At 39.8% G+C, this 12,517-nt stretch overlaps 2 protein-coding genes across 2 annotated transcripts; both read right to left on the bottom strand.

The window, feature by feature from the left end:
* Nucleotides 1-3,566: 3,566 nt before the first annotated feature.
* On the bottom strand, nt 3,567-6,373 carry LOC131285107 (aquaporin-like). Its single transcript, XM_058313965.1, has 4 exons — nt 6,280-6,373; nt 4,430-4,680; nt 3,710-4,084; nt 3,567-3,644 (listed from the first exon to the last, which is right to left on the bottom strand). The coding sequence occupies exons 1-4, from the start codon at nt 6,371-6,373 to the stop codon at nt 3,567-3,569; spliced, it is 798 nt and encodes a 265-aa protein (XP_058169948.1).
* A 1,565-nt stretch (nt 6,374-7,938) lies between these two features.
* On the bottom strand, nt 7,939-11,124 carry LOC131285106 (aquaporin AQPAn.G-like). The gene is made up of 4 exons (XM_058313964.1): nt 11,102-11,124; nt 8,610-8,850; nt 8,154-8,528; nt 7,939-8,091 (listed from the first exon to the last, which is right to left on the bottom strand). Exons 1-4 carry the CDS (start codon nt 11,122-11,124, stop codon nt 7,939-7,941), a joined length of 792 nt encoding a protein of 263 aa, XP_058169947.1.
* Between the last annotated feature and the right edge of the window lie 1,393 nt (nt 11,125-12,517).

Here is a 12,517-nt window from a genome sequence, read left to right as displayed (position 1 = left end):
CTTAAATGTCCCTGAACTTGGTCAACTGGGAAAGTGGAAGGTTACAGAACATTGTGAAAAATGGCTGTTGTATAGTGCGTAGCATATACATTAACACTAGAATCCATAAAGTGTTAATTTTGACCGTTACGAAATCTTATGTTACAATATCTTAAATCTAACATCTAACAAAAATATACGATTTTTCTGTTCAGCCAGTTTTGAGTTTTTTGGCGATCATTTTGACTGCTCTTTTTTAAACGTTTTTTTGCGTCATTATTCCAGATTTATCAACTTTTCAGTATATTTGTTGACTATCTTCTGATGATTTTGCTTTCTGGATGTACCTTTCACTCACTCCGGTAGTTCGGTGTGAAGCGGTGTAAAAATAGTCAAACTTGAGTTCTTTTCATCTTTAATTTTCCGAAAGGTAAAATGAAAATCTAGAAAAAGTGCTAATAAGCGCTAGAAATCAAATACAATAAGCTACCTTTAAATACCGCATTTCACTTGTTTTGGATTACAAATGACGCCTTAAATTGTCCTCAAAAATCGTAAGTACCGTCAATTTCCATAGTAATGCATCTCGCATAACGCTTTTTAACGCGTAAGGAATAATGGCACAAATAAAAGATTTGCGGAATCATTTGTGAGCGTAAATCGGAAATTATTTGTTAATAGTGGTAAAAGTAATAAGTGTGTCTTTCGAAGTATTTTGCAAGAAAATCGGCCCACCTCGACGGCGTGGGTTTGAATCCCAACTGAGATCAGACCCTCCCCTGTACGAGAGGATTGACTATCCACGTACACATAGGGAAAAAGTATCGTAAGCCCTTAACGGGTAGGCATGACCAACACGGTCGTTACGCCAAGACGAAGAAGAAGAAAGAGAAGAAGAAAGAGAAGAAGAAGAAGTAGTAGTAGTAGAAGAAGAAGAAGACATATCCTGCAATCACAGTTTCACACAATTTTATGTGAAGATCTCCAAGATCTTCAAATTAGTATGCTGGTCATGAAAGAACTTGAATAAATTATTTTATTGAAAAAATGATAAAAATGAATAAAAAGTTATGAATATGCAATTCCGAAGAGAAGAAACAGATGAACCAGTTTAAAATAAATCGTGCTACTCCGAAAAGGACTTTCTGAATGTATATTTTAAACCAATCTTTTGACTGCATATTTATTTGAACGTTATTTTAAATTGATGTGAAAGATATGGATTTTTGAAGGATATCAATCATATACAAACATCAATTGCTTTATAGAAATATATACTTAAAATTTTTTAACGCTCTAGTATATCTATTCTAAAATAGTGAAGCTTAAGCACTTTGTCTTTGTCAAGACGAAACGAAATCAGGCAAATACCAGGTTATAAAGATGTGATTCAACAAAACATTTTCTTCTCTTTGAAAACCAGAATCCATACACTATCTTATTTTAAATGAAATTTCTTTTTGTAATAACACATACGCTTAGGAAAGAACATTTTAGTAGAATCTTTAAAAATATCACTTTGAAAACTATCACTTATTTCTTTTGTTGCATTTCACTTCGTCAATCGAAATCAACACTGCTTTAATTGTCTTCGATCAGAAGACTAATCAGCAACTAGTTGAAGATGTTGAGCCGAGCGACTTATCGTCTTGAATTTCTATCAATTTACACACCGATGTGCTACTGTCGACTGACGAAACGCACTACACTTCACCGCTTCTATAGCAGACTTCTTGAAACCGAAATCAACTGTTTTGTCACCGTAGAAAAAGATACGAATTACAAAGTAAATAAATAAAACAAAGATATAGAGGCTGTTGATATGGGTCTCATGGTGGCCAAGAGCACATTCGTCGGCCAGTGTACGTTAACCGTCTATAAAGCGAAGTGTTGTGGTAAGCTTATGATTCCGTTCAAATCTTAGTTAAGCTTTCAGTAGCCTTGATTCGCGTTTCACAACTGAACGGAGGTCTTGATAGAAGTCGCTCGAGTAGATTATTCCTGTAGTGAAGGTGTTGAGAGCCATGGGAAGTTAACCAGACGGGAATAAATTTTTATCTTCGTTTTATTGCGCTGGTCAGTTTTGGGTTGGGTGAAGGATACATTATTCGACCTGAAAGCAGACTGATTAACCGGGTCATTCTGGGATAACGTGAGGGACCAACCTCAGCATGCCACAAAAATATGTTCTGATAAAAATGCGCATCTGTTCGTAAAGTCTAGTCACATATGCTGATAAGGTAGAACAAATAGTACCCATGAAAACTGGCAATATTCTTCTTTGCAATAAGCAAACATCTAATATCTTATCACATTTTTGTTGGTATTATTATTTTATACTTTTATACTATACTGCGTCACGAATAAAGTACCACCATACGCTTTGGTTTTGGGGGTGCCCATGGCGCAGCGGTAGCGCGAGGAAACACCACACCACAGGTGTGGGATCGAATCTCGAGTCTGGCACCCTCCGGTATTACGAACGGCTGACCACCGATCTATAATATACCGTCTTTCGGTCACACAAACTCTCTTCGGAGAGAGGCCTTGTCCCACTAGGGGATGTCGTGCCACAAAAAAAAATACGCTTTGGTTTATTTTTCAAAAATGTTTTATTTACTGAGGTGATGGTCCACAAGGGTTTTTGTTCTTAACGATCAGTGGAATGACAGTTTAGCGCAGTGTAACAGTTTCATAGAACTATGACGTTTGCTGTTGCTATATCGAAAAGATAAAACAAACTCACGGTGCTCGGTGCAGTTAAAACCACATAAAGTATGCTGATTCTCGATCTCCCGCGATCAGCTTAAAACCGCAACTTGGTTCACTTTCTTCGGAAGAAGATCTTATCGTAGGCACTCTCTGGTTTTTTCTCCTGTACTCGCTTTTTCACTGGCGTATTACGGAAGCCGTTCGGTCCCCTATCGGTTTGCAGCTCTTCAAACTCCAAGCAAGGCTGTGGCTACTTGGCAGGAATCCGGGAGTTAAAGCACACTCCCGGATTCCTGCCAAGTAGCCACAGCCTTGCTTGGTTTGTTGCTGCCGAATTTGGTTTTGAGGTTGAATAGCCTCTGCACTCCGCGAGCACTTCGTTCCTTATCGGACTTATCGTTTAATTCTGTGCGAGTAATGCCTATCTGTCCAAGTGCTGCGTCATATCCTTTTGTCGCACTGAAGGTGTTATCTACGACAGCTACTGCAAGGAAGTTGCAATTCTGTTGTGAGTGTAATTTGTGAAGGACCCTGGGGGTGTGACTCGACTCTGCCTATCTTTCTGTGTGTACATAAACATAGTACTAGCAAATGCCGACGCTGTAGGTTGTTATATATCTAGCTTTTAATTACTTTCGATCATTTAGCTTTAGCGAAATAAATAAAATAAAATTTCTGTTTTGAGGTTTCGGTTCTGGTATACGTGGTGTTGAAATTTGTTTACAATAAATAGCATCCGATCAATGCAGTATATGATCATCAGTCGCAAGCTGTATATTGAAGATTATTTGTTTGAACTCCAAAGAGTGACGTTGTTAAAATATAAATTAACTTTACCGCTCCGCGTACAGTTCAAGGCTTCAAATGCGTGGGTCCTACACTTCTTTACGGAATACAAATTTGTAGACAATTGGCATGATAACAGCCGCCAATGATGGACCAACGAAGTAAATCTAGAATAAGAGAAAAGCTTGTTTATGTTTAAGACTGAAGGGAAAATCTAATATGCGTATCGTACCCATATTTCATGATAACTATTATTCCAGACGCACGGCGCTAGTGTTCTCGCAGGGTTCATACTGCCTCCTGTGGCTGGTCCGGCAGCAACAGCTATCGTGCCCACGAGCAGCCCGAACTTGATCGGAACCGAATCCTGGTGCTGAGCGTTACGGGGATCCCAGACACCACAGCAGGTCCATACGAGTATCCCCGTCACAATAAACTCGATCGCCAACGCACTTCCGACCGTAAGGCTCGCGTGAGGGGCCGTGACGCAGCTTCCGTGACCACCGACAAGCGCTTCGTCAAAGTATACTTGAGGAGCTACACCCATAAGTAGTCCATAACCACACAATGCACCGGTGAACTGGGCCACAAAGTACAGCAAAAGCATCTGCAAACACATTTGATAGTGTATGTAATATCATCGTTCATCTCTAACTGTTCATCACCACATAGGAAACTCTGTTAGGAAACTGGTGAAACTCTTGTCAAATTTGTATGGAGTTTCGAGTTTCCTGAGTGCGCTAGGTGGACACGCATTTGTTTCAGTCTTCTTCGCTTCTTCTTAATCCGCCAGTGATTAAACGTCAAAACGAGTGGCTTTGGTAGTGCTGTCAAGAGTTTCCTACCAGTTTCCTACGAGTTTTCCGTCTGTTGCGGGAACAGAATTTGTCAGTTTGTCAGGGGAGAGTGCGCTATGTGGAGATGAACAGTAACAAACCAATCTTTCACGTACCACGAATGATAGATCTCCGTAAATGTACGCGGCAATTGATACTGACGGGTTAATGTGAGCTCCGGAAACGACACCAAACGTAACGATTGCGACCATCACGACGAATCCAAAGATGAGCCCTCGAGAGAAGGTAGATGTTACGTTGTCAAATGCGTCCAAACAGCCCATGCAGCCAAGAAACAGGAGGATTGCGGTGCCAAAAAACTCTCCCAAAAATTTAGCAAAAGCATCATAAGCGGGATTATTTGTTACTATTGGAAAAATAAGCAATGATTATTTAATATAAAATCAATACTATAGATGTTTTGCCATGCTTAGAGGACTAAATAAATAAATAAATATTAATAATACTAGAATACAATTGGAATTTCACGATATTGTACTATTGTGTAAATACTTTTTTTGTACTTTCATAGAATCTAAAGGATCTGTGCTTTTCATATCAGCACTACAGGTGACCTTTTATGAAGCTAACCTGGACAATGTGTTTTAATAGCGCAATAATTCATCGTGATGATATGCCTTTGGAAGATCTTTGATCTCGGGCATGTCAGATTGGGCTCCCTCCGTTGGATTTGTTTATTTGATGTACTTTCATTGGATAATAATGGGCAATAAAGTAACAATGGTCGGCAGGTGTATTCGAGAACGCTAAAATCATGCAATAAAATTTGGTATGATATGATTACTTATCAAATATATCAAGCAAGATTGGGCTATATTTTTTCTAAACGACGCCATACACATTTAACAACGTCACTGGTTGTGTTTATATTACTCTACAATGTGAATACTTTCAGGCCAAGATATAAATTAAGCTTTTCTTGGATTTTTCCATCTTATGCAAGTTTTTAATTTCTGTAACCAAAATTATGGCTGTTGGTAAAAGCATCCACTTTACAGTTTAGTTTGGCGATAGTTTGTTTTTTACTGAACTTATTAAAAATCTTCCAAAATTAGGCCCGATTCTATTTTCGAACAACATCAATAGTGGAAATGATTTGGGTGATTCGCAATTTTATCTATTTCAGCCATTGATTTTGTCTGAACCAAAGGTGCAACGTATGCCTTATGATCATGCTTTAAATATAAGCTGTTAATTGCAAAATTAAAATAAAAATGATTTGCGTTCTAAGTTTATTGTTCCTGTGTGCATTTGATTAATTAATCTTGTCTTAAATACTCGTATGTCTGTCCTTTCATTAAGTGTTAATTTTGTTTACCTGAAACTCATAAATGTACATAATAATGAAAAGTAAGCAACATTTACTATTATATTTGATATATAATATTAGTTTTTGTTACCGTATAATTAACATTTTACTATACGATTGTGTAGGGTATGTCAAGCGTCTATGGCCGAGTCGTCATGACACCGAGCAGGACTGGAGAAACTGAAAACACGATTAGTTCTTTGTATTTTTCTATTTGAATTTGCATAAAATGAAACTTCTAAATTCAAAATATCTGATTACACTCTATTGACAGTATGGCGAATATTACAGTATCGCTAATTCAATCGTTTTTGTTAATTTAAACTATGTAGATTTTACTTGGCTTGAACCATGTTTGTAGGAAGTATTGAAAGATCCCCAAATTCCAACGTGTCATTTGCGATCTTCACTACAAAATTACCAAACAAAATTTTATTGGTTGAAAAAAATTAAATAAATATTAAAAACAATATTTAGAATCTTACTGAATTTAATCTGACTTTTCTATTTTATATTTTAGATAACGTTGACAATCTGAACTGATGTGGTTTCAGCTACTCTAGTTTTTATGATACTTCACCAATTTATTAAACTCACTTCTCGCATGCCACAAGGCTTCAATTTGCCACCCTTTACGAACGGGTTTTCCAGGGTGTGACATTCCAATAGGCGGGTTTTCACCATCATTTCCTTGTTGTTGCTGCTCTTTCGGTAATTCGTTATGAGCCATGATGCCGGAATTAGTTTATTTTGAACTTGAACGCTCGTAAAATCAGCTGCAACGGTCATCCAATCCTTTGCTTTGCATACGACAACGAACACTGTGCTTCACTATGCTGTATTTACGTTGATCGATACGTGAGATGAAATATTTTTAACTTATCTATCGACGACCGATGCTATATCCGATGAAACAAACCGATTCCGACAATTGAAGCGAACAGACTGAGTACGTGCTCTACCGGCTACGGCATTAAGGCTATTGCGAATCATCGGTGGGCGTGGTTATCGCTGGCGATAATAAGGTCAAATAACAATTCCGCGCATGTAAGTATATTCGGATAATCAGACTAGTTTTTGGAACTTAGGTACCAGGGTCTTTGTGGGGTATTGGATCGGGTTGATGTCTTGACTATGAGAAGCCTTTATTATATATAAGTAAGTATCAGTCACCCTTTAACACCTTGACGTCCGCATAATTCACGGTGTCGCAACGCTTTACGATCGGCGCATTTGCACCAGTTCGTCCATATCTGGCCGCCCTGTTTAATCATTCTATTTCTTCTTTATTCGAATTTACGTACGAATGCGTCCTGTGAAATTTGTATATTTTCCATTTGATGGTTGTTAACTTCCAGTAGGATGTGGCGCGTGTCAGGTGGGGAGCACCAAAATGATGTGATCGGATGAAAACCGGTACGGAGTCATTACACCGTAGCGTGTATCTAGACGGCAAGGTGTTAATTGATGTAGGAAGCCGCTTCTAACAGTTTCAATCGGTACCTTCGTCCTTTTTAAACCTATGTAGAGGTAAGCGATGGCACGAAACTCACATAGTATTGCACTCCTATGTAGTAGGCTGCAGTAGTTGTTTAAAATAATCCTTACGTAAGCTTAGTCTATTTTTAATTGGTTTTTAAAACATCTCGTAGCATTTGTTTTATAAACAAATTTTATCGAAAATAATTGTACTGTTAATGTAAATAATTGTAATGTTAAAAATGTTACGAAAATAGTTTTTTATAACTGTCATTATGCCTACAACAAAGGTTTTTGCTCCATAAATAAATAAAAATTCAACCCACTTTTGGGTGACATGGCAGTTAACGTGTCAAAGCAACAGTGTTTATTAAAAATAATTCTTTGTCACCTTTGCCTTTGCTTTGCTTTCGAAATGAATGTTTTAAACAAATTTGATCAAAATGACTGTACTGAAAAAGTGTGCTGACAGTGCGCTTGACAGTCAAAATGTTAAGATTTTTTTTGTAAATGCATTTGATCAATAATGTATGGGTAATAATATGCTTAAAACGCTTGCTAGATAAGTGTTATGTTATTTATTATTCAAAAACAAGTTATAGTATTTGTTTTATAAACGAATATTACCCAAAATGACTGTACTAAACAAATTCTAAAGCCGCTTGGTGGACAAAATGTTAACGCGTTTGAGACATGATGTTTCTTTCGAATAGGCTTGCAGGTTACTTGCGTGATATGAATGGATTGTTTTTATGATGATACTATGTACAAAGCAAGTGCGGTGTGGAGGGAATTGTACTGACCATGTTCTTTGGTCTAGGGTAGACTTTTCGGATTGCTAGTTTCGTGATTTGAGCTGTGACAATGGCACGGTGACATCATATTTGGTTCGTTGTGCTCCTGCCAAAAAATGTACCGATAAATAGACGCCATCAAAACCGCGCCGATCGTCGGTCCAGCAAAGTAGATCTAGAAGAAAGATGATTATATGGTATGTAAAGAATAACTAACGACAGGAAGCTTGCACTTACCCACAGTCCATCGTAGTTACAATTCCATACGGCAGGCGCCAAAGAGCGGGCCGGGTTCATACTTGCTCCGGTTATTGGACCTCCGGCGATGGAAAGCCCCGCAATAAGTAAGGCAAACTTGATCGGCACGGAGTCAGTATCCCGCTTGTTCCGTGGATCCCATATACCACAGTTGGTCCACACCAGTATGCCAGTTAATAGTATCTCGACGGCAAGTGCTTCACCTGTCGAGATGCTTTCGTGCGGGGCAGTAACGCAGTGGCCTTCCCCGTATTCTAGGGCCCGCTGATAGTATTTCCACGGCGTGACGGCGCGCAGAAGACCGTAGCCACAGAGAGCCCCTCCGAACTGAGCGACTATGTACAGAACTGTCAGCTGTTTTTATAAAATGGAGTGTCATAAAGGGATAACTTCCCTTGATTATATTGTTATCAGGGGGTGGAAGCGGAAACTCACCGGAAACGAGAGGGTCCCATAGATGTAGGCCGCCAGCGACACGACAGGATTGATGATCGCTCCCGAGGTGGCACTGAATGTTATAAACACCATCATGACGATCATCCCAAAGGTCAGTCCTCGGCTGACATTAGTGGTGATGTTGTCGAATCCGTCCAGTCCGGCCATGCATCCGCCGAACAGTAGCACTGCTGTGCCGAAGAATTCGGCCAAAAATATAATCACCGCTTTCCAAACCACACTGGGTTTAACTGGTAAAAAGAGGATAGAGAAATGGAGTATTATACTCACTTTCATAGTATCCGAGATGACAGTTGCTAATCGGTTGCCCTAAATCATGTCATTGATTATTATGCCCACTTGTAGCTAGGTACGATAGGACTATCACATAGGGGCCTGTTTGATAATGCAGCTTTTCGAATGATGCAACGAATTTTGTGATAATAGGCGCCCACTTTCCTGATATAAAATGACCCCCCACTACATCTGCCGCTATCGAGCATCCAAGATTGACGGTTGTTTTTACGGGTTGATTGATAAACATGCTATGCGAATGTACCGATAGTGGCTCTTAAATGTCTCAACGGGTGCAATGATGTTTTCAATGAAATAATAATCAGATAACTGCAGTAAGATAACTTCATGACGGGCGAAAGGTTGTACAGTTGTCTTTATCTCTTTTTACATCATACTACTTTTTTGGCGGATTAGAAACTACGTAACGTTATTCGATACAAAAGAAGCTATAACAGTATCATTCAAGTATAATTCGCTCAAAATGAAAGAATCTTGAATGTTGTGCGCATTCATGACGAGTTTTAATGTGAATATCCATTTTAGGTGATCAAAGTCTATTCGCAAAATCAATCAATCCCGACTGAAGTCATGAATTTGTTTTTAGAATTTATTTGTAAATATTAAGATCAATGAAAATGTAGCCAGAAGCTTGATAAATGAGTGTCCTGAAAAGTGTGAAGCTGAAAAAACTATAATCGGTGAATTGCTTTATGCAATACCGAAAAATTATGGATGCAAGGGATTCCCATATTTGCGCGAAAACTTTTTAGAATCAACCAGGTATCATCCCAAAAATATGTTGATATGAGATACAGATAGAAGCAACAGATGTGCTGGTTCCAAATTAATCCTGTATTCTCAAAAAGCGCTTTCTGAATGGAAGTTTGAACTGCATGCATTTCTAGCTATTAAAGCTGTTAATTGAAAAACTGAACCATTTTTCCTATTATTGCGATTGTTCACGATGAGGGAAAGATGAAAAATGAAACGGAACCCCACAAATGAAACGTAAAGCAGATGTCATTGAACAGAACATTCCCTTCTCTCTAAAAATCAGAAACCTTTATGCACTATATAATTATAATTAAAATGTAATTTTCTAATCACACATACACTTGGACAAGCACATTTTAGTAGAATGTTTAAAAATATCGCTTTGGAAACTATCACTTATTTCTTTTGTTGCATTTCACTTCGTCAATGAATCTCGACACTGCCTTGTCTTCGATTAGAAGACTAATCAGCAACTAGTTGAAGAGTAGAGTTCTAGAGTATAACCGAGCGATTTATCTTCTTGCATTTCTATCAATTTACACACCGATGTGCTACTGCCGACTGACGAAACGCACTACACTTCACCGCTTCAATAGCAGACTTCTTGAAACTGGAATCAACTGTTTTGTCACCGTAGAAAAAGATACGAATTACAAAGTAAATAAATAAAACAAAGATATAGAGGCTGTTGATATGGGTCTCATGGTGGCCAAGAGCACATTCAGCGGCCGGTGTACGTTAACCGTCTATAAAGCGAGGTGTTGTGGTAAGCTTATGATTCCGTTCAAATCTTAGTTAAGCTTTCAGTAGCCTTGATTCGCGTTTCACAACTGAACGGAGGTCTTGATAGAAGTCGCTCGGGTAGATTAATCCTGTAGTGAGGGTTTTGGGAGCCATGGGAAGTTAACCAGACGGGAATAAATTTTTATCTTCGTTTTATTGCGCTGGTCAGTTTAGGGTTGGGTGAAGGATACATTATTCGACCTGAAAGCAGACTGATTAACCGGGTCATTCTGGGATAACGTGAGGGACCAACCTCAGCATACCACAAAAATATGTTCTGATAAAAATGCGCATCTGTTTGTAAAGTCTAGTCACATATGCTGATAAGGCAGAACAAATAGTACCCATGAAAACTGGCAATATTTGACGTAAGCGAACATCTAATATCTTATCACCTTTCTCAGGGTGCTATACTTACCTTCTTCTTCTTGGCGTAACGACCTCTTGGTCATACCTGCCCGTTAAGGGCTTACGAGACTTGGTTCCCTGTTGTACGTGGATAGTCAGTCCTCTCGTACAGGGGAGGGTCTGGTCTCGGTTGGGATTCGAACCCATGCCGTCGAGGTGGTGAGCCCCGGCGCTCATGGGCCGATTTTCTAACCGGCGCTACCGCTTGGCTGTCGTGGACCCCCACTTACCTGGTATACTTCTTCTTGACCATCTTGGTCATGCCTACGCCTGCTTGTTAAGGGCTCACTAGAGTTTTTCCCTTTGTGCTCACGTCAGTCATCTCGTACAGGGGGAGGGTCCGCTCGGTAGTCGCGATTCCCTTAATCTTGTTAGAATTAGAGGTATATGGTCTAATTTCGGATCGGGAAACAAGGAACACGTGCGACCGATTCCACTATACACACAGGAATGAAATTCTTTATTCAACAGTTCCGGTCATTTGACACATGCAGTGCTGCCAGTGTCATCAATTCAGTAGTTGTTCAAACCAGCTTGGTTCAACACTTCTTGTCAAACCAGGTTGGTTCAACACTCCTCCTCAACGCTGAACGTTTTGATGCCGATTGCCTCCCGATGTTGTCGAAGCTTCACCGCTTGCAACGGTTTCGTGAGTAGATCAGCTTGCATGTGCTCGGTCGGGCAATACTGCAGTAGCACGATGCCGTCCCGAACCATTTCTTTCACAAAATTGAATTTTGTATCGATGTGTTTTGCCTTGCGTTCAGCTCTGTCTCCGCTAACCATCGCAATGCAACTTTGGTTGTCCTCATTGACCACGACCGGACCAACCTGTTGTTCGCCAATATCTGCCATTAGCTTGAGGACCCATTTTACCTCCTGCAGACACTCGGCAAGGGATACATACTCGGCCTCGGTGCTAGATAGTGCCACACACTTCTGCTTATGGCAGCCCCATCCGATGAGCCCGCCGCCGAACTTAAAAAAGAACCCTGAGTTGGATTTGCGGTCGCTCTCGTCTCCTGCCCAGTCGGCGTCCACAAAACATTCCAGCTTCTGTTCGCTTCTTCCGAGGTAAAGTACGCTGTCCAGTGTACCCCTTAGGTAACGTAGTATTCGCTTAGCCTCATTCCAATCCGCTTCTGATGGATCTTGTACTCTCCTTCCCAGAATGGCTGTAGCTATTGAAATATCGGGTCTACTGGTCACAGCAGCGTACAACAGAGCCCCAATAAGACTTTGGTACGCTTTCGCCGAATCCAACTTCTTGCCAATCTCCTCCTTTCGTTTTAAGAAGCCGGGATCCATCGGATATTTTGACGGCTTTGCATCTTTCATGCCGAATCTTTCCAGAACTCTTTCCAAGTAGGCTTGCTGATCAATACAAAATTTTCCTTTGTTTAGCCTAACACGTATTCCAAGAAAGAATCTTAGATTACCCATGACGCTTATTGTAAAGTTCTGTTCCAGGACGTGGACCACCTCAGAAAATTCCTCCTCCGTGTAACAAATGACAATTACATCGTCTACGTAAATGAGTACAAAAATGGACTTATCCGCTTTTTTTGCAAATGTATAGGCACGGGTCCGCCGTTGATTGAATGAAACCCTTAGTTTTCAGTACGTCGTCGATTTTCTTATTCCAA

Source organism: Anopheles ziemanni, chromosome 3, assembly GCF_943734765.1.
Source record: "Anopheles ziemanni chromosome 3, idAnoZiCoDA_A2_x.2, whole genome shotgun sequence".
Classification (NCBI taxonomy): Eukaryota; Metazoa; Arthropoda; class Insecta; order Diptera; family Culicidae; genus Anopheles; species Anopheles ziemanni.
Note: the sequence above shows the minus strand (reverse complement) of the source record. Positions and strands in the feature narration are given on the sequence as shown.